Source organism: Xyrauchen texanus, chromosome 15 (genome assembly GCF_025860055.1).
Source record: "Xyrauchen texanus isolate HMW12.3.18 chromosome 15, RBS_HiC_50CHRs, whole genome shotgun sequence".
Taxonomy (NCBI): Eukaryota; Metazoa; Chordata; class Actinopteri; order Cypriniformes; family Catostomidae; genus Xyrauchen; species Xyrauchen texanus.
This window is the reverse complement of record NC_068290.1, coordinates 8,636,239-8,659,004: the sequence shown is the minus strand read 5'-3', so window position 1 is coordinate 8,659,004 and position 22,766 is coordinate 8,636,239. Positions and strand designations below refer to the sequence as shown.

General features: G+C 43.6%; 1 protein-coding gene across 2 annotated transcripts in view; it reads right to left on the bottom strand.

Moving 5' to 3' along the window:
* kcnj21 (potassium inwardly rectifying channel subfamily J member 21) overlaps positions 1-22,766 on the bottom strand; it is a 42,723-nt gene that overhangs the window by 2,331 nt on the left and 17,626 nt on the right. For both annotated transcript variants that reach the window (XM_052144221.1, XM_052144222.1), the window contains 2 exons: positions 20,537-20,673; positions 15,395-16,271 (listed from right to left, as the gene is read on the bottom strand). In XM_052144221.1, coding sequence (XP_052000181.1) covers positions 15,395-16,271; positions 20,537-20,614 — 955 coding nt within the window. In that variant the 5' untranslated portion in view covers positions 20,615-20,673. The remainder of the gene's footprint in view (positions 1-15,394; positions 16,272-20,536; positions 20,674-22,766) is intronic.

Here is a 22,766-nt window from a genome sequence, read left to right as displayed (position 1 = left end):
CGACCCATCACAGAGCTGTCACGTGACCTAAGCACACTTTGTATACAACAGAGGAACAAATGTCACGCGAGAGTATTTCAAACAGTATCCCAGCGCTGGCCGGAAGTAACGATGTAAAGTTAAAAATGTTTTAATTAGCAATTTGTTTCTTACACAAACCTATCAATTTGCTTCATTTGCATGACATTTATTTATCGACTGGAGTCGCGTGGATTACTTTTAAGCTGCCTAAATATGACTTTTGGACCGTCAAGCCAGCATCGTCACGGCACCCATTCACTTTCATTGTATGGACAAACATGAGCTGAAATGTGCTTATAAACATCTTAATTTCAGTTCTGCAGGAGAAGGTGAATAAATCATGAGGGAATCATCATTTTTGGGTGAACAAATCCTTTAAACAGCGTTTGGGGCAAAAAGCAACAAAAATGCCCCAGATTTTAAAAAGGCATTTTTTTATTCTGTATTAAATCTGTTACCATTTAATCACCCTAATGTCATTCTAAACCCACATGACTTTCTTTCCTTCAAGAATTACAAAAAGAGACGGTAAAGAGAATTTAAGCTTCAGTCACCTTTCAATGTTATTGCAGTTTTTTTTTCTCCATACGATGAAAGTAAATGGTGACTGTCATTCTGCCCAACATCTCCTTTTGTGTTTCACTGCCATTTGGGTTTGGAACAACATAAATGTGAGTAGATGATGTCTTAGGAAATTACGATTTTGGGTGAAATATCCCTTATATATTAGAAATGATTTGCCCTCTAAGAGGTAAAAATGCCCCTTAAAAGAAATTCCAGGGGGCAAATTTGCTCCATAATAAAAACATTAAACTTCTAACATTGGTGGACAGCCATAAATAGTTCATGCATAATATGCAAATTTACATTGAGAGATTAGACTTTTGGAAAATTAAATTAAATTAATTAATTAATTATTAAGCAACTTGCATTAGAGAGCTGCTTCAACACATGAGCAGAAAATGTGTCTAAATGATAATGTAGTGTGGACATAAAACAGTAATGCTTGAAATGTTCCAGTTCCAGGAATAGTTCCCCAAAAATTTTAATTCTGTAATAATTTACTCAAGTCGTTTCACGGTCCTTTGACTTTCTGCCTTCCTATATGCACAGGAATGGTTTGAAGAATATTCTGCTGTTCTTTTCCAACAATCAAAGGTAAAGGGAACCCTTTTATGTGGAGAAGAGAGGCGTAACCAATTTGTGTTTCAACAGAACTTTCATTTGTGGGGGAACTATCCCTTTAAGATACTGTAATATGATCAATTCAGTTTTTACAATATTAGGACATCAACAAAATCCACTTTAACATGAACTGAGGAATTACCCGTTCCATTTTATCTCCTAAAACTCGCTAAAGATCATTGTGCTTATGACTTTTTTAAAGTCATAATTTTATCATTATTTTTACAGGAACATACCATAATGTTATTTAAGTGATGAGAACAATTTCAAAGAAATGCCCAGACATGCATGCACACGCACTACTGAATATATATGCACACTTTACCTAAAAATAAAATTCAAGCATTTTCATCATCTGATTAAGTGAACCAACTGCAATGACAGACAGAGCAACAAAACACACCTCCAACAAGCATCTTAAAAACAACTGACACATACAGAGTGGAATATATCATTAAGCTGCTATAATGAATATAGTATATGAAACATAGGAGAAACTCTGTGGCCATCATTCATCATTGTAATTAACATTCATGAGATTCATAGTGCACAGTAGTTCAATCCAACTAGATGGGGATTGCGTTTAATAATATAGCGGAATAATCGATGTGTGCTATCATGAAACAGCAACGGAAGATTCCCTTTTTGTGCTAATGCTTTGTAATTGACTTTAAAAACTCTGTTCGGATGTTTTTAGTTTGTGATCGAGTCATTTAAACAAAATGTTTGTTAGGCCACACCCACACTAATCTGTTTACTTTTGAAACCTCTGTTTTCCATTTCCTTACATCATCATCGTTATCCAATGTGAGCGGTTCAGGAGAGTGTTTTCAAAATGCTCCGTTTTCGGTGGTGGAAAACACTAGAACACTGTTATAGTATGGATAAGAGGTGTAAACGCTGCAAAATGAATGTATTCTCAAAAGAAAACATATTATATGATCTGATGAGGCCGTAGTCTCCCTCGGACTAATTCCAAAAAATGAGAAAATATTATAACCAAAAAAAGCCTCACTGGCATTAAAGTTTTCATTTATTAAAGGAAAGTGATTTTCAAACATCTGTAAGCCTCTGAGGGCCACATCGAGCAAGTTCAGCTAAGAGCAACACCCCGTGGACAGATCTGCATTTAATGTGTTGCTCAGTTGAAAATGAATTGTAAGGAGAGCAAATATTATATTGATTAGTCTTGGATTCTGTATATGAGTTCACTCTCTGTTCAGTGCCTCCCTTATGCAGGGGCGGATTATGACTAGCAAAGGCCCTAGAGCCAGTTTTCTTTTAAAGTTGAGATGTATGCAATTGATTTTCATTTATTTAAGTCTCTTTTAATACCTGTTCTGTTATTTACAGTCAGATTAATTCATACACAGCATGGATGTGGTGAAGAAACCGCTTAACTGAAACACATATGCTGAACTGCCAGATGTCTTCTTAAAGAGACAGTACCATTTTAATGTTGTTAAACATAATGTAAATACTACAAATTATGCATACAAAAAACAAGCATGTAACAAAATGTATGATAAATGTGTAAACGTGCATATATTAAAAAGGGCAATAATACATTATGAAATATTTTAACACTTTAAATATTGAAGAATTTAACAAATAGAGTAGACTTCTACAGCATCTACGCCTGGGTTTGGTGAAGCTTGGCAAAGAGTTTCGGTAGTTCTGGTTTGCGCAGCTATATCTTTTCTAACTCATCTGAATGATGGGGTGCACTCCATTCAGAAGTGATCATCCCTATACCCTATTTCCTTCAAAGGCTTTACCCTCCATTGTGAGAGCTTTGAAGGGCTGAAAGATGTAGGGCTCAAAAGTTGTGGTCTTTTGGTCATTTTATTGGAAATTCGGGTTGAAACGACCCTACAGCTTGGCTACCATTATTATTCTACAATCAAAAAAGCCCTGTGAAGGCATAATTTAAGCCAAAATCCCCTAGACTACAATACATTGACAGAATGTTTAAATGAGAGTTTGTTTTTTAATGTTCGTTATTTCAAACTTCAGCTGTAAAAACGTACACACAAGCACACTCTCGTACACTCTTCTTTATTTTGTACTCAGTACTTTTGTCCCACAAAAATAAAATATAAATATTTTCTATTTCCCAACCACCTAAGCCAAGTTAGTTTTTGTGATGTAGGGCAAACATGCAGTTATAGCAATGAAAGTATAAAAAATATTTTGTTCGACAGCCCATTTATCCAAGGATAGTCAAGGGCGCCTGGGCACTGGCCCCTTTGGCCCGGTCCGTAATTCACCTATACCCTAATGTCAATACCATGATTGGTCATGAGCTACCAATTTTAAACTTCCATAACACTTTACAATTGCGTAATTCCAGGAACACAGCAACCATTATAACTTGGGCAAATGTCTAAAATGGGGGGATGTAACCCCCTCCACAAAATCCCCCAACCCACCCCATTTTTATTGTATTTGGAAAGATAATCAATATATTTATAAACTTCCTTTTTGCTTGGAACAGAAACCTCTGCCAACCCTTTCATTAACATTGTACTGAACGAACGCACAAGCGGTATTCAGGTTTCAGCAAACTAGGTGGTGCAGTGTAATTAACCAATATAACTTTCTCTCTTTTTTTCTACACAAAGGGAAACATTTTGAAAAAAAGTTGTGCTCAGTGATGTCATACAATGGCATTTTCAAGCTTCAAAAGAACACAAAAGTATAATTCAGAAGTCTAATAAATTATTCAATGTGACTCATGCTTTGCGTTGAAGGTATATGATAAGGTTTGATGAGAAATAAACCTAAATCGAAATTATTATTTAGTACAAATCTTCACCGACCGTTGATCTCCTGTGTGCGTTCATGAGAGTGCACGAGAGCAGCAGTTACGCTGCCCCCCGCACATACACAAAGATGCCACAATCAGACAGAGGACATAAACTCTAGAAAAGCTAGAAAAGATACCTTTTACCATGTGTATCACGTCTGGTTAGGATAATTTGTGTGTTGCCTCAGCCTCCTCTATCTCTTCTGAGTACTTATAAGGCTAGGCATAGAAATACATCTCCTCTGTGACTTTAAACACTTCAGACTTGTTTTATAAGTTTGGTCCTCTGGTTTGTATGCAGCTGTGTTGCATTTTCTGTTGTTAATATCTTTTGGGGGTCCCCTTGTACCAAACATCCCACAAGCGGGGCACCATAACTGCTGCTCTCGTGCACTCTCACGAATGCGCACATGAGAGCAATGGTCGGTCAAGATTTTCACTAAATAATCAATTCGATTTCGGCTTATTTCTCACCAAACTTTATAGTATGCCTTTGGAACAAGGCATGAGTCACATTGAATAATTTATTAGACCTCTACATTATACTTTTACGTCCTTTTAAAGCATGAAGAGGTGGTCACCATCCGCTGCCATTTTATGACATCACTGAGCACAAACTCGTTTAAAAATTTCACCATTTATATACAGAAAAATAAAGAAAGACATATTGGTGTACAACAACGGGAAGGTGAGTAAATAATGAAAGATTGTTATATATTTTGGGTCCCTTTAAGCTGTGAAAATAACTTTTCTAAGGAAATCAATAATTATCTCTATAATATAGCTTTCTAATTTCATCGGGCCTTAAGGCACACTACTGACCTGAATAGCATCATTTTCTGATACTGATCCATTTGCTAATATCAGACCTCTAATTATAGCCAGGTTAAACCTATATCCGACTGAAAGTGGGATGTCCTTGAGCTTTAAATGTGAGACAAAACAAAGTTAAATTCTGCAAACAGCATTAAAAAAGCGATCATTGTGGGCTGAATCAAGCTTCTAGCTTGCTACCCACTCCCAAGCAATGATTCATTATTTTCGAGGTAGAACGCAGTGTGTTTTTGAGTGTGTATGTGTGAGAGTAAATCTTATCATGAATTGCATTAGAGTTCCCTCAATTGTCTTCTGCTCACTAATTTCCCTAAGGCAGTTCTATTGAAAGGCCATAGTCTTACTAACTGACATCGCTGGAGTCCTCCATCTTTTTGTTTAATGCCGGCAGCCATATCTGTCAATACTGACACTTAGCACAATGCAAAAGCAATTAGCATGGTGTAATTGCAACTGCTGTCACATAAAATCACTGTCAATATAATTAGAGATTCTCATGAATATTCCACATCAAATCCCACTGTCAACATTCTGTTGCCAGGGGAACTGCAGGGCAAATCTGGTCACTTTTCATGTTTGACTTGCAGGCTACATTCATCTAAATAATGCCCTGACCTGACCAAAGGAGCTATACGCTCACATGCCTCTTTATTAGGTACACTTGTACATCTAGTTTTTAATGCGATTATCTAATCAGCCAATTGTGTGGCAGCAGTGGAATTTATAAAATCATGCAGATACGGGTCAGGAGCTTCAGTTAATGTTCACATCAAACATGAGAATGAGGGAAAATGTGATCTCAGTGATTTAGACCGTGGCATGACTGTTGACATGCGTGTTTATTTAGGTTACTGTTACCTTCCTGTCAGCTCCAAACAGTCTGGCCATTCTCCGTTGACCTCTCTCATCAACAATGCATATTCGTCCACAGAACTGCAGCTCACTGGTTGTTTTTTGTTTTTCGCACCATTCTCGAAACACTCTAGAGACTGTTGCATGTGAAAATTACCAGATGATCAGCAGTTACCGAAATACTCAAACCAGCCCATCTGGCACAACAATCATGCAATGGTCTAATTCACTGAGATCACATTTTTCCCCATTCTGATGGTTGATGTGAATTGATGTGCATTGCACTGTTACCACACAATTGGCTGATTAGATAATCACATGAATAAGTAGATGTACAGGTGTCCCTAATAAAGTGGCTGGTGAGTGTATAATACCTGGAGAGAGCATCTGTTAGCATTACTATTCAAATGACAGTTGCTTGGCTGGCACATAAACTCCTAGAAGTAAGTGATTTTTAAATATTTGCACATGGGTGCTCAGTTATACAGCCAGCCAAACACCTTAGCCAGAAATGCCATCTGGCTACTTACTATGGAGGACAATAGAGCACCGCAGTCTACTCACAGTCTATTTTTTCAGCCGTCTTAGTTCCGGAAGTATTTTTCCATTCATTTACATTTTTTGCATAGGAATTTCAAAAAGTACATCATGAAAGAATTCTAAGCCTTGAACCAAAACAACCAGCTCAGAGGTGAATCAAAAAAGTATTTGAATGTCTGAGAAAAAGGCAAAGATAAAAGACTGAATACTTAACGTCATTCATGACGGCATGAACTACAATCCCATGAAGCATTGTGAATGACATAATTGAATTAAAAGTGGAAAAATATGCATATGTTGATTTATATTTGTTGATTCTTAGAATTAATCTATTTAACTCTTTAAACTCTGAGGGTGTTTTTAAAGATTTACTTTTTCAATGGCACACCCAAAATAAAAGGCTTATATATATATAAAAAAAAGGATGGTCAAGTGTTTGGTATCATTGTAAAGAAAACTTTACAATATTATATATCTCTGGGTGTAAATAAGCTGGCTCCTAAAAACTGCTTTTGTTTTGTTCCAAATCATGTCAATTGTATCTGAAAATTTTGTGTATCACAAAAGTTTGTGTTGATACGACAAAGCAATCAAAATTTATAGCATTACAAAAATAATTTATCATCCTGTCCAAACGTCTCTCCAACCAAATAAAACATAGTAATTGTACATAACAACTAATTACACATGCAAACACAACAATGACTAAAGGTTTGCATAGCATGCAGAAATGATTTAAGTAATAAGATTTCACAGAATGAGTGCTTTTTTACTCATAGAGTCTATATCATTTACTTGGTGCTATTTTGTGGTGGCAGCATTGTGCTTTGTGTGGATTATCTGATTATATATGCATCCGATTACCTTGTGTTTGGGCTCTTTTTAAGATAATAGCCTCTGAGTAATGCTATGTGATATTTTATGATCAAATTGCAAAATATTCAGATATATACAATTTAGTGCTGTCAGTCAATTAACATTTGTAATCACGATTAATTGCATAACTTTTCATAGTTAATCACGATTAATCAAAAATTTGGAAAGTACTGACATTTTACTCTATATATAAATATTTTCCAGTCAAAATGAATTTATTTACTTCTCAGGAAAGAAAACAAAACAATACGTAACAATATAATGCTTTTGTTGTTTTGCAGTATAAAACTATTTAAGTAACATTAAACATTTCACAAAGTCTAAGTGGGAGTTCGACCAATTGAAAGAACTAGTCCCCACATAGGTTGCATTTTCATTTCAATGTGCATTAAGTCTCTTAAACTCTCATCCCCCACAGACTGTGGCTATCTGCGTTGCTACAGCAATCATGAAGCCTTATTCGTGATTCGCATCAGAGCGTCAATGTCAGCGTCAAACGCTGCTTTGAACTCCACATGAACAGCGCTGACAAAATATGTGTTGTTTTGCATTTTCGTGATAGTTAAGACTTGATGTGCTTCTGTGGTAATTAAAATGTTTCTTAATTAGGCTGCAAAGTACTTGATTTCTGTCACAAGGCCCATCTGGGCTTGTTTTGTACATCAAATAGAGTTAAGAGGTCCTTTCATTTAATCACTGACACGGCTGTTGTGTTTGTGCTTTGTTGTGTCTGTCAGTGTAATGTCTCTGGGCAGACAAATTGCAAAGGTTCAGTCCTTTTCCAATCAGTATATATGCTGGTTCTCTTACGAGAGGTTCTCTCGTATTGCGTAAGCTAGCTTACGCTACGGGAAAGATTCATCTTTTCTGAGATATTGAAGCCAAAAAATTATCCTTAATTTTTGTATCCATTGTCAACGCAGTGCGGCAGCTGCAGACCTTGAGCGGGCTAGCTAGCGAGCTCATAGGTTGCTCTGCGGCAACTGCTGCAGCCTATAGATCGAGCTTGGGCTGAACTCGCGATCCAATGAGAGGCGCCCGCACCACTGCATCAAAGCCCGCCAAAAGGGCGTGACTAGAGTGCATATAAGCGTAGTTCGTAGGCTGGAACCCTGATTTTCATCTCTTCAGCGAAGCTCTCCGCGATCGCTGACCTGGAAGCCGCGTCGCCGCTTGAGGGGCATCTAGCAAGCGTGGATAGCGCTAGAAGAAGCCGGCCGCCTCAGCCACCTTCAGCCATCCTGCGAAGCTACGCCATCCGACGACGTATCCTTTTATTAAGCAAGCTAGTTCTCAAGAACTATTCACAAAAGAGTACGAAGCGCCTTTTTCAAGATGCCTCGCCCACTTGCGCCTCATGTCGCGCTCTTCTCAGCACAGGAGACCGCCACATCATCTGGCGCCTCTGCCTGGGACTGGGGCACGCAGAGCTCGCCCTCACTGAGGGCGGATGCGATTTCTGCGAGGAGCTACCGATGTCGACCCCGCGGGCTCGACTCGAGCCGTCAAAGCAGAAACCGCCACGCTTTACCCTCAGCCACGAGAGGAAGAAGCCGCCACAAAGGCTGCCGGAAACTGTGGTTGAAGCGACTGCCTCGCCGGAGCCTCTCCTCGAGCATCGCCACCCTCCCCGCCTCGGACGCCAGCAGTTGCCGAAGCGGCCGCGACTGCTGCCATCTCGGATGACGGCCGGAGGATAAGGGCTGCTGTTCCATCATGGCTTCGACAGCGAGGAGTGGACAGGCTCCCAAGCCTCCTCCTCAGCCCAGGAATCCAGCAGGACCCGCCGGAGTCGGCGGGAGTTAACACGCCTCACACAGGCCGCCGACCGCCTCGGGCTCGAAGTGGTCACCGCCCCTGAGCAGGCACCCAACAGACTCGACGGCTGCTTTCTTCAAAGCCATCGCCGCTTACACCCGCGCCCGGCCGCCCCTTCCTGCCGGAATTACATACGGAGCTTGCAAAGTCGTGGAACGCCCGCTTTCAGCCAGGACCCGCTCACACGCCTCCACCTCTCTCGGCCGGTGGACGGCGCCACTGAGAGAGGCTACTCCTCCATCCCCCGGTCGAGGACTCGGTAGCAGCACACCTTTGTCCGCCTCCGCGAGATGGCGCTCCAAGCCTGTGCTCCCGCCTAAGGCCTGCAGAGCGACTTCCGCCTATGTTGGCCGCGCCTATTCCGCCGCCGCTGCCGCATCTGCTCTGCACTCAATGGCCGCTTTACAGATCCTACAAGCAGACCTTCTTCGGAGTGGGATGAGAAAGGCAGGCACCCAGAGGCTGTTACTGATCTACGGCCGACAGACCTCGCCCTTCAAGGCTACCAAAGCTGCAGCCCAAGCTCTAGGGAAGTGCATGGCCTCGCTGACTGTGACCGAGAGACACTTATGGCTAACACTAGCCGACATGGGAGAAGCAGAGCGCTCCACGCTCCTCAACGCACCGCCTCTCCAACCGGTCTCTTCGGCTCGCTGTGAGTGGCATTGTTGACCGCTTCTCAGAAGTCCAGAAAGCCACCCAAGCCATGAACCTCTTCCTGCCGCGTCACGCTAGCTCCTCTGCAGGCCGCTCACGTGATCAGCCTCCTGCACGAGCCTCTTCACAGCTCCAGTTCAACAATCTCAGACTTCTAGCGTCGACAGGGCGTGCCGCCTCGATCAGCGCCAGACAGCCGCCGCGAGACCGCCTCCCCGCTGGCCTCGATCTAAGGTAACGCTGAAACCCGAAAGCAGCCGAGTCTTCCTAACTGTGTTGAACAAACGACGGCTCAGTCCCGCCGGCCGACCACTGTCAAAGCTTTACCCCCTGTCAGTCCCCTTCTCTCAGGCTACTACAGTGGTGAATTTAGCAGCCAACAAGCCGGTGACACTGCCCGCTTGCTCAGACTCAAACGCCGCTTTCACGGCGACCCAAATAAATCTTGTAAAGAGCAAACATGTCTTATGTGTAGAAAAAGTGCCCACAACCCAGTGTTCGCCCCTACACACAAGCATAACACATCCCGTGCCCCTATCAGAGCATCGCCTCATAAAGCGGTTACTGAACCGCCGAGCGCCAGAGTCAATGAAGGCGCCCACAAATGCGCGCGCGCCCATTCTCTGCCCGCTCTGTCACACGACCAGCCCTATGTGTAGAAAATGTGCCCACAATCCAGTGTTCACTTCTGCACACAAGCACTGCATGTCTCGTGTCCCCACCAGAGCACGCTCACATAAAGCGGTTACTGAACCGCTCGAAGCGCTAGAGTCAATAAATGCGCCCGCAAATGCGTGCGCGCGCCCATTCTCTGCCCGCTCTGTTACACGGCCAGCAACCATTCCTCTGTGTGTAAGTCCCGTGCCCATGACTATGCTTGCGCATCACGTAACAGATGTGACTCTTTCCCCATTCATTCCAATCGGAAGTCACTCACAAAACAGCCTGTTCATGCTGTCTGCGAGCAATCATGCATGAACACACTAAACGCGCTCACACATTTTGTTCAGCGCTCTGTGTGCGGCAATCAGAGCGAATTGGCCATTCACCCTCTAGCGTTACGCTTCAAAGCGTGGGAAGCTATTCCAGGGATATCCAAGTGGGTGTTAAGCACAATACAACAGGGCTATTTGCTACAGTTCGATCGCCGCCCCTCGCTTCAGAGCGCGGCTCGAAACCACTGTGAACACGGAAGCAGCGTGCATGCTTCGTTCAGAAATAGCAAGCCTTCTGTGCAAAAGGGCCATAGAAAAAGTGCCACCCTCTCTGAGCGAAGTCGGGCTTTACAGCCGCTATTTTCTTGTTCCCAAGAAAGACGGCGGCCTCAGACCCATATTAGATCTCAGGGTTTTGAACAAGGTGCTTGCAAAAAGACCGTTCAAAATGCTTACAATCAGGAAACTCCTCGCGCATGTGCGCCAGGGGACTGGTTTATTTCTCTCGATCTGAAAGATGCATACTTTCAGATTCAGATAAATCCCCGTCACAGGCCATTCTTGAGATTCGCCTCGACGGCCAGGTTTATCAATACACCGTCCTTCCGCTCGCCTGTCCTTAGCACCTCGTGACTTTCACAGGCGCATGGATGCGGCGCCGCACTCCCTGCGGAGTCAGGGTTTGCGAATTCTGAACTATTTGGACGACTGGCTGATTATGGCTCAGTCACATATGGAGCTTCTGTCTCACAGAGCAGTTCTCCTCAGCCATCTGAACAGTTTGGGTCTTGCAGTCAATTGGACCAAGAGCTCACTACAGCCCAGTCAGACCATTTCCTTCCTGGGAATAGAACTAGACTCCGTGGCAATGACGGCTCGCTTATCTACACAGCGCAAGACGCCGTGTTCAGCTGACTAGCCGCATCTTTTCAGATGAACAGCCTCACGCTCTGAAGAAATTCCAGAGAGTGCTAGGTTACATGGCCTCAGCCGCAGCAGTACTTCAGCTGGGTTTACTGCACATGCTCGCTTCAGCATTGGCTAAACACCGCTGCCTCGCCGGGCTTGGGCCACAGGCCGCCAGCCCATCAAGGTGACTCAGACCTGCATATCAGCTCTGCAGCCCTGGACAGTGGCCGAATGGTATCAGCGGGAGTGACAATGGGAGCTGTATCTCGCCGAAAGTCATCTCGACAGACGCGCCCAACACGGGTTGGGGCGCGGTCTCGCGAGGGCTCTCCGGTTTCGCCTATGGTCAGTTCAGGAAAAGCTCCTTCACATAAATTGTCTGGAAATGATAGCGGTCGAGTACGCCGCGGCGCTTTCTCCCGTCATTCAGGGTCACCACGCCCTGGTCCGCTCGACAACAGATCTGTGGTATCCTACCTAAACCGCCAGGGCGGTGTCAGATCCAGGAACCTCTTCCATCTGACAAAACGCATACTGAGTTGGTCCCAGTGCCACCTGCGCCGCTGAGGGCGACGCGACGTGCCAGGCCACCTGAACGACGGCCCGACAGACTGTCCAGAGACAATATTCCCCAGGGAATGGTCCCTGCACGCCAAACAGTCCAGACGCTATGGCACCTATTCGGCAGAGCAGAGATAGACCTCTTTAGCGCCCAAAGAGAACTCTCACTGCCCAGTATTTTTCTCGAAAGCGAGGACGCCGCTGGCCCAGGACTGGCCCAGACGCCCGCTTTACGCCTTCCCTCCCGCCTCGCTATTGCCACAGGTAATGCAGAGGATCAGGGAACGCGCCACTCGGTGCTCCTCATAGCCCCGCTGGGAGAATCAGACATGGTTCCCGGAGCTTACGCAGCTGTCACTGACAGCCGTGGCCCATCCCAGTGAGAGCAGATCTCCTCTCAAGCTCAGCGGCACAATCTGGCATCCCCACCCAGAGCGCTGGGCTGCATGCGGGTGATCAACGACCACCCGCCGCTCTGCCAGAAGGAGTAATAAACACCATCATACACGCTAGAGCCCCTTCCACGAGAAGACTCTATGCGCCAAAATGGTCTGTGTTCTCAAAATGGTGCACCGACAGAGACCTGGACCCACGGACATGTGGGGTGTCGTCGCTGCTCAGATTTCTACAAGAGCTGCTGGATGAGGGCAGATCCCCATCCACGCCAAAGTGAGTGGCGGCCGCTGCGGCGCTCGCTGAACCCCTGCACGGCCAGTCATGGGGTAAAAACGAGCTGGTCATCCGCTTCCTCAGGGGAGCTAGAAGGATGAACCCCCACGCCTCCATCGAGTTCCTATCTGGGATCTTTCTATAGTTCTCAAACTATGAAAGCCCCCTTTCGAACCACTTCAATCCGTGGATTTGAAATACCTTTCACTCAAAACCGCTTTTCTGACTGCCCTGTCATCAGTCAAACGCGTGGGAGACCTTCACGCGCTGTCTGTCAGCGCCATGCGTCTTGAGTTTGGACCAAGTGACTCCAAGGTCATTTTAAAGCCTAGACACGGCTATGTTCCCAAGGTGATCGGTACTCCTTTCAGAGCACAGGTCATTTCCTATCGGCGCTGCCAGCACCGGATAGCGAACGCGACGCCAATCTCCTTTGCCCGGTCAGAGCACTGAGATTGTAGTACTGCACGCCCGCTGCTTTCAGACGCCCGAGCAGCTTTTCGCTTGCTCGAGGGCGCACCAAAGGTCTCGCCGCCGAAACAGACACTATCTAGATGGATAGTGGACGCTATTGCTGCTGCATACGCCACAAAGACCTGCCATGCCCGCTGGGCATTAGGGCTCACTCCACTAGAGGCATGGCATCCTCGTGGGCATGGTCCAGCGGAATTTCCATTCACGACATATGTGTGGCAGCGGGATGGACTTCCCTCCACCTTTGTCAGATTTTACAATATGGAAGTGCCCGCTCTGCAGGCAAAACTACTAGCGGTTTATCACGCTACAGCTCCCCTGGTGAGCTGCACTGATGGGACACATTCCACACAGACCGCACCGCCGCCTGTCGCTCCCGGCCCTACTATGTGCTTATGTATTACACAATCAATGACCCGCGATTCTTGCCGGCCAAATATTATTTCCCCACTCATAAGGGCTCCCCGGTCCCCCTTAATTCCCTGGGGCTTATACAGTGGATGCTTGAGCACGACGGCGCTGACAATGGGTTCCCGTGAAGCGTAGTTAGCTTACGCAATACGAGAGAACCTCTCGTGAAGAGAACGTATCGGTTACCTAACGTAACCTCGGTCTCTCTAGATGAGGGAACGAGTATTGCGTAGCCGGCCGTGCTCAGCGCCTACGCAGCTACTTTTCGCTTCAGTCAATGAAAACCAGGGTTCCAGCCTACTTAACCACGCTTATATGCACTCTAGTCACGCCCTTTTGGCGGGCTTTGATGCAGTGAGCCGCGACGCTTCTCATTGGATGCGAGTTCGCCCAAGCTCGTCTATAGGCTGCAGCAGTTGTCGCAGAGCAACCTATGAGCTCGCTAGCTAGCCCGCTCAAGGTCTGCAGCTGCCGCGACTGCGTTGATAATGGATACAAAAATTAAGGATAATTTTTTGGCTTCAATATCTCAGAAAAGATGAATCTTTCCCGTAGCGTAAGCTAGCTTACGCAATACTCGTTCCCTCATCTAGAGAGAACCGAGGTTACGTTAGGTAACCGATACGTTTATGCTTTATTAACGGTAAATGCTTTAATCACGATTAAGAAAAATGAACGTGTTAAACTTAAATTAATCGCATGCCTTAACGCGTTCATTTTGACAGCTCTAAGACAAATATATAAGTAGTTTAAGAGTGTAGCGAGACCAACTCGATTGCAGTATTTGCAATGTGAATGGAGATGGGCTAATGATGCATGGTTCGCAATTCTCTGATTAGTGGATTTTCCCTCTCAGGATCATGGGTAGAGTAGTCATTAACCAGGAATTCCGCAATTAAGTTGATATAACAAGGACTGACGGCTTTAGTAGAAGCATATTTGAAGCAGATTAACAAACTCAGAGCTCACGTCTGTCTTTAAAGGTTTATAAGTTATCATTAATAATAAAATTCCCCTATGGAAAAATTAATGGCATTTTTACTTCCAGAACCAAACTGTTGCGCTCTATTTCCTCCTGACGATGCTGATTGCCTGATGGCACCATGCACTGCAAAAATAATTTTCTTAATCAGTATTTTATTCTTGTTTTCCAGTAAGAGTATATCAACCTCCTTAAAACAAGATGCAATTTAGCTTCTTTTTACTGTAAAACATGACAAAAATACGGATTAAGAAAATGAATTATTCATATGTTCATCTTCTATTTTGTCAGAACACATGGCTACTTTTGAATGGCCATGAATGGAAAAAGATGCTTAGTGCAGTGTGGAGCAGAGAGGGGCGGGGCCGGGTCGGAATATCACGCGCCCGGTCCCCAATCGGCCTGATGAGGCGCGTGAGGGATAAAGGCGGCTGATGACGATGGTTCGAGAGAGAGAGAATTACGGGCATGTCCGTCTTGTGTGTGTTTATGTTTGTGTGTTTTGTAACACTGTTAAGGATGGGCAAGGAGGAGGCGAGAACCAGTCAACATAAATCATAATTTTAAAGAAAACTTAAACCAAAAGCATAAACAAACACACACACACACGACGGACATGCCCGTAATTCTCTCTCTCTCGAACCATCGTCACCGGCCGCCTTTATCCCTCGCGCGCCTCATCAGGTCGATTGGGGACCGGGCGCGCAATATTCCGACCCGGCCCCGCCCCCCTCCGCTCCACATGCACACATAATGGTTTAGTTACGGCATCTAACAGCAGAGGCGAACTGGCCCATGCTAACCAGCCAAACCCTGACCACTCTCTCTCTTTCTCTCTCATTCTCCATGATCTACCCTCACCTGTGGCCTCCACCATTCCTTCCAAGATGACGACTATTTCAAACTCGTCTCGTGCCAGTTGATCTTGAGAGATCTCCCAGAAGGGGCTGTTTTCATTAATCTCATGACAAATGATCAGAGGTGACACCAGGAAAAGCCGATCGTCCCCTGTGTCAAACCCTACATTGATGTCCGTCTGGTTTAGAGGGATGAACTCTCCTTCCTTGGTCTGCTTAGAGCGGATCAACTTTGTCCTAATGGAGGCCTCCACAATGTGCGAGTTACGCAAGTCACCGACACGGAACATTAAACACAGTTTGTTGTCCCGCATTGAAATCACAGCTGTGTTGGAGAACATGAGCGTTTCAGCACGTTTCTTTGGCTGTGAGATCTTAACAAACATACAGCCCACCATGAAGGCATTGACAATAGAGCCCAAGATGGCTTGCACCAGAAGAAGGATGATACCCTCAGGACATTTGTCTGTAATGACACGGTACCCATAACCAATAGTGGTTTCCGTCTCAATTGAGAAAAGGAAAGCTGAGACAAACCCGTTGAGGTTATTTACGCAAGGTATCCAGTCATTGTCGTCAGCATGGTCCAGGTCTCCACGCACATAGGCGATGAGCCACCAAATGAGACCAAAGAACACCCATGTGGTGGTGTAGACGAGTGTAAACACCAAAAGATTGAAACGCCACTTTAAATCCACAAGTGTGGTAAAGATGTCCGTTAGGTAACGGTAGGTTTCACGCACGTTTCCATGGTGGACGTTGCACTTCCCATCCTTCTCCACATAGCGCTGGCGCCGTTTCTTCAATGGTCCTCCTGCAGGATTGTAGGAGTCTCCTCCTCCCATGACTCCACCAACAACCATCGTGCGGTCTGTGGGGATCTAACATCGCATGCATTTCAGAACAGAATAATGGAAAAAGATAAAAGAGACACAATGTTAGGTAAAAAAAATGGAACACAATGAAACAATGTAACAAAAGCAAACAATAGCTTCAGAATGTTTAAAAATCTTGTAGATAAAACTGTAACTTAAAGATGTGCATTTCCTGAAGGAAATACTACTATTTGTCAACTTTTAAGAGAACACTAACATATACAGGTGAAACTCAAAAAATTAGAATATCGTGCAAAAGTTCATTAATTTCAGTAATTCAACTTAAAAGGTGAAACTAATATATTATATAGACTCATTACAAGCAAAGTAAGATATTTCAAGCCTTTATTTGATATAATTTTGATGATTATGGCTTACAGCTTATGAAAACCCCAAATTCAGAATCTCAGAAAATTAGAATATTACATGAAATCAATAAAAAAAAGGATTTTAAATACAGAAATGTCGGCCCTCTGAAAAGTATAATCATGCATATGTACTCAGTACTTGGTTTGGGCCCCTTTTGCATTAATTACTGCCTCAATGCGGCGTGGCATGGATGCTATCAGCCTGTGGCACTGCTGAGGTGTTATGGAAGACCAAGATGCTTCAATAGCGGCCTTCAGCTCCTCTGCATTGTTTGGTCTCATGTCTCTCATCTTTCTCTTGGCAATGCCCCATAGATTCTCTATGGGGTTCAGGTCAGGCGAGTTTGCTGGCCAATCAAGCACAGTAATACCATGGTCATTGAACCAGGTTTTGGTACTTTTGGCAGTGTGGGCAGGTGCCAAGTCCTGCTGGAAAATGAAGTCAGCATCTCCATAAAGCTTGTCTGCTGAAGGAAGCATGAAGTGCTCTAAAATGTCCCGGTAGACGGCTGCATTGACTCTGGACTTAATAAAGCACAGTGGACTGTAAGCCCGTTTATCGGTCCAATGACGGTCTCCAATAATACGGGTGAAGGTCTCTGCGCGTTACAGTCTTTCTTGTACGCAACACAACAATATTAAATGAAATACATTTTCTCTTATGTATTATCTCGTTATTTCATCTGACTCCATAAATGAAAAAGGTTTTTAAAGATATCTGAGTATCATTAAAAGTGAGCGAATGTTTGATTATTCCTTTAACTCTTTAATTATATTTTACCCGTTTAGATTAAGAAACTATGTCGCTTTGAGGTCCTCGCGTGTTTTCTCTACACCGCGGGTCTCACGATCACAAGCGGCCAGTATTGGATCATCAAACAGAGGTAATTGCTATATACCTGAGATCGGTTACGTTCACGTATACACAATCAAAGATACTTCAGTATAGCCCCATGGAATTGCATACACTTGAATGTAACTTAACGTTTTCTTCAGTAGAGGTCACGGCCACTATTACAGATGTAAGTTGACCAACATAACTTCTCTTATAATAGCTTTGGATTGGCCATGCGTGGTTTCCCACGTACACTTATCTGGAGAAACATCAAATTAAAACAGAGGTTAGACACCCGAATTTAGATTGGTCAACCAGCGTTTGCTGTTCTAAACGGAAATTCCCTTTTTGTCTTTGCAAACCAAGTACACTTGAATCGATGCCAAATATTAGTCGTCACTAATCTGACGCAGACTTGCGTAACATACTGAATCGCTTAATCTGTTTGGGAAACACAATGTCAGAGTCAGTCAGAATAAAATCAAATGTTGACAATTTATTGACCAGGTAACATAATCAATTCATCAATTCCAATTAGACATTGATAAGTCAAAGTTAGACATTTTATCAAAACATAAGAAATACGAATTGCAATCACCTGAAATAAACTACAAACAGTAAACTGTTTGGGATCGTCTGATTACAGAGAGCCCTGAGCAATGTGTGGCCTCTCCTTAAATACCCCGATAATTCAACATGCTTACCAAATGGTGGTGTCTGTCATTATAATTAGATTTTGGTCCCCTGTTGAGGGGGTTCCTGTAGATTAACATACAGGAGGTATGGAGGATCTGGGGAGGGCACACCTTTAAGGGGCACACCACATTTCACATATTTTATAACTTCTTTTAGCTTTTCATTATGGCTGGGAGGATGAGACCAGTTTACCAGGCGCACTGAGAGACTTTAAATGATACCAAACATGTTATAGTTACTTTTTGTACACACTTCACATTGCATAGGTTTTTAGTGAGCTTTAAGTGAGGAGGAGGAGTAAGATGAAGATACTTTAGAAGGGAGGTGTTAGCTGCACAGTATGTTGCATCTCGGATGTTGCTGTTACATCTGCGAGAGAGAGTTCAGATGTTAATTCTCATGAGAGCCTTTTGTTTTCTCGAGGAGTAGCCCAGACTCACTGGCACCCGCCTTACAGGACCAACACCAGCCGATGACATGGCTCCCCAAACCAACACAGACTGAGGAAACTTCACACTGGACTTCAAGCATCTTGGATTGTGTGCCTCTCCATTCTTCCTCCAGACTCTGGGACCTTGGTTTCCAAATGAGATGCAAAATTTGCTCTCATCAGAAAAGAGAACTTTGGACCACTGAGCAACAGACCAGTTCTTTTTTTCTTTAGCCCAGGTAAGACGTTTGACATTTGAAGCCCATGTCCAGGACCCGTCTGTGTGTGGTGGCTCTTGATGCAGTAACTCCAGCCTCAGTCCACTCCTTGTGAAGCTCCCCACACATTTGAATGGCCTTTTCCTGACAATCCTCTCCAGGCTACGGTCATCCCTGCTGCTTGTGCACCTTTTTCTTCCACACTTTTCCCTTCCACTTAACTTTCTATTAATGTGCTTTGATACAGCACTTTGAGAACATCCAACTTCTTTTGCAATTACCTTTTGAGGCTTTCCCTCCTTGTGGAGGGTGTCAATGATGGTTTTCTGCACAACTGTCAGGTCAGCAGTCTTCCCCATGATTGTGAATTCAACTGAACCAGACTGAGAGACCATTTAAAGGCTCAGGAACCCTTTGCAGGTGTTTAGCTGATTAGAGTGTGACACTTTGAGCCTACAATACTGAACCTTTTCACAATATTCTAATTTTCTGAGATTCTGAATTTGGGGTTTTCATAAGCTATAAGCCATAATCATCAAAATTATATCAAATAAAGGCTTGAAATATCTTACTTTGCTTGTAATGAGTCTATATAATATATTAGTTTCACCTGGAAATTAATGAACTTTTGCACGATATTCTAATTTTTTGAGTTTCACCTGTAGATGACCTCAAAGCAATGTAGTTCAATATAGTTCTGTCTTGCAAGCACTGTAATAACTGATGAATATTACGATGTATTGGTATAAAAATTACAATTCACCTATTTCCAGTTCCAAAAAATCCATCAGAACCTGATTCAGACTGATCTAACTCTGAATTCTACAACAGTAGGTCGACAGTTCTTGACCAAAACTCGGTCTGTGCTTAGCAAAATTCAAACCACTGACCAAAGTGGCAAAAGTGGGAGGTGTTTTTGAATGTATCTGTCTGTGCAAGCTCCAGTTTCCAGGTGAAATGTCAACAGAGGATTGCCATTAGTGAGTTGTAAAGGGTGTTGCTTTTAGTTGTAAATTATTTAATACTGTGAACAGAAATGCATATTTTAGGAAATCTACCCTCTAACTCAAACCCAGACCCTAAGGTTTGAGATTCTTTTTAAATTTCAGTTCGTTTTTTTAATAACTGCTGTTAGTTTCATTTAGTTTTACATTTATTTTGAAATATTTTATTTCTGTTTACGAAAATGTTTTTTAATCAATAATTTTCGTTCTTGTTTCAGTTTTAGTTTTCGAAAATAGTCTTGCTTCTGAAGACATGGATTAAACCACTGGAGTCTTATGCATTATTTTTATGCTGCCTTTATGTGCTTCAAAGGTCTGGTCACCATTCACTTGCATTGTATGGACCTACAGAGCTGAGATATTCTTCTAAAATCTTTGTGTTCTGCAGAAGAAAGAAAGTCACACATCTGGGATGGCATGAGGGTGAATAAATGATGAGAGGATTTTCATTTTTGATGAATGATTATTAGTACAATGAAGCTGCTTATTAACTTTGTCAACTCAGGCTGTGTTGTTGCGATTTTATGTTTGACATTAGTTCACTCATGCGTGCACATAAATGACGTCTGAATTAAACTAAATAGTGACCAAATTTCATACATCATGATGGATTCAATTAATTCAATTATGAACTGTAGTTAAAACAAATCAATGCCAGAGCAAATATTTACAATCTAATGAATATAATCACATGTATAAAACACACACAACTGAACGTACTTTGTCATTGTGATCAACCCATTTTTTTGGCAGCTTGATGCCCTGTTTTTCCACATCCTTCCCTTTGAAACTACTCATGGCCTGGAGGGCTGAAGCCGTAGATGTCGTCTCTGATCCAACGCTCTGGAGCTCTCAAACTATCAAAAGCAAACACATAAATATCATAAGGTGAAACCCCACAATATAGAGCAAAGATTGGAGCAATTTACCACAAACAGTGAGATAAATGTGTCTGTCTATACATGGGACCAGCCTTAATTAAGCCCAGAGTTAAATTGTGTCGCTCTACATCTTTTGCTAACCAAACATTGGATTTACACAGTTAGTCCTTGATTCTGTTTTACAAATCAATACAGTTATTGCATTGATTATGTCATATAAATAAACTAAAATGCAAGTGAGCATGAGCACTAAAAAAAAGTGTTGCCGCTGCCAGGGATGGAGGAGACCCCTACCATCCACCAAAACGCGGCGGGGCTTTCCGTCCGCCAGAGGCCGGAGGACTGCCTCTGACCCAGCTGAGGAGGAGTGGCTGTCATCCACAGGGTGGAGGAGTTACCGAGGACCAGGCTATGGCATATCAGAGAACTGGCGCGTAAGTTTTTTTTTTAACTCTCTCTCCTCTCTCTCTCTCTCCCGCTGTTGCTCCGTGTTGGCATTTCCCTCTCTTTTTTTATGTTTTTCCCTCCCTTTGACTCCCTCCCAGGTCTGAGGAGGTGGGGAAAACCTGCTGCCAGGTGGGGCCGGAAGAGCATGCCCCTCGGAAATGAGGGGGAGGGGGGTGTACGTCATGCTGGGGGCTGAAGCAACATGAAGCAATGGAGGGAGGAGTGTGGCAAGGAGGACGGTGGGGCCGGGCCATGATGACGCATGCCCGGTCCCCTAATCAGGCAAATCAAGCCCATGGGAGGGATAAAGGCGGCCGGAGGCAGCAGTTAGGAAGAGAGAGAGAGCTATAGGCAGCTGCCTTGTATGCGTTTGTGTTTTATGTCTTTTGCTTTAAGTTAACCATTAAAGGATTATTTATATTGTCAAGCTGGTTCTCACCTCCTCCTTTCCCTTTTACCCCATTAAAGTATTATATCCTGATGATATCTATTTATATTGACATTATTTTGGCTTGACAGATTTCCTATTCCAGGAGATTAGAAAGGTGTCAAGGACCTAGAAAACAAACTGTCCCTCGACACTTTTTAGCAGAACCATGAACGAGCTTAATAAAAAACTTCACATTGGTTGTTGCTTATGAATTCCGTGCCGTAACCAGGCAATATGCAATAAAAAAAAACAATCGATCATGTATCTAGCTTTTCCCCTAAATATCTATGACCATGACAACAGGATATATAGCTGGTGTAAAGGTAGCCAGCTGGTTGGTAGCTGTGCAGCATGTAAACCTCACTCCCCTGGCCTCAAGAGCACTAGCGACTGACGCTAGGGGATGTAGCCTTTAGCCTCTTGTTAACGCACCTGCCTAACATGCCGGAGACACCGGTTCAAATCCTGCATGGGACAAGTGAAGCAGGACCGGTTACACTGGCCGCTTGGTTCAGGGTTCCCAGGTTTTTTTTTTTTATTATTATTATTTTTTTATTGCCTTTTCTCCCCAATTTGGAATGCCCAATTTCCACTACTTAGTAGGTCCTCGTGAAGGCGCGGTTACTCACCTCAATCCGGGTGGCAGAGGACAAGTCTCATTTGTCTCTGCTTCTGAGACCATCACTCCACGCATTTTATCACATGGCTCATTGTGCATGACACCGTGGAGACTCACAGCATGTGGAGGCTCATGTTACTCTCCGAGATCCAAAAACAACTTACCACACATCCCACTGAAAGCGAGAACCACTAGTTGTGACCACGAGGAGATTACACCATGTGTCCCTACCGTCCCTAGCAACCTGGCCAATATGGTTGCTTAGGAGACCTGCCTGGATTCAGCACACTCATCCCGACTCCAGGGGTGATAGTCAGCGTCAATACTCGCTGAGCTACACAGGCCCATCCCAGGGTTTTTATAAACTAAAAATTGTTTTATTCAAGTCAGAAATATTATTTAACATCACAGAATCTACCAGAATACATTAGGTTACACCAACAAAACTAATTTTAAGAGTTAGTATAGCCCCTCAAAGGAAAATCCCAGATTCAATACAAATTAATGTATTGAATCTGTATGTCATGGTTTTGTGCCTTCTTTAAAGCAAATAAGGAACAAGTCAAAATTAAT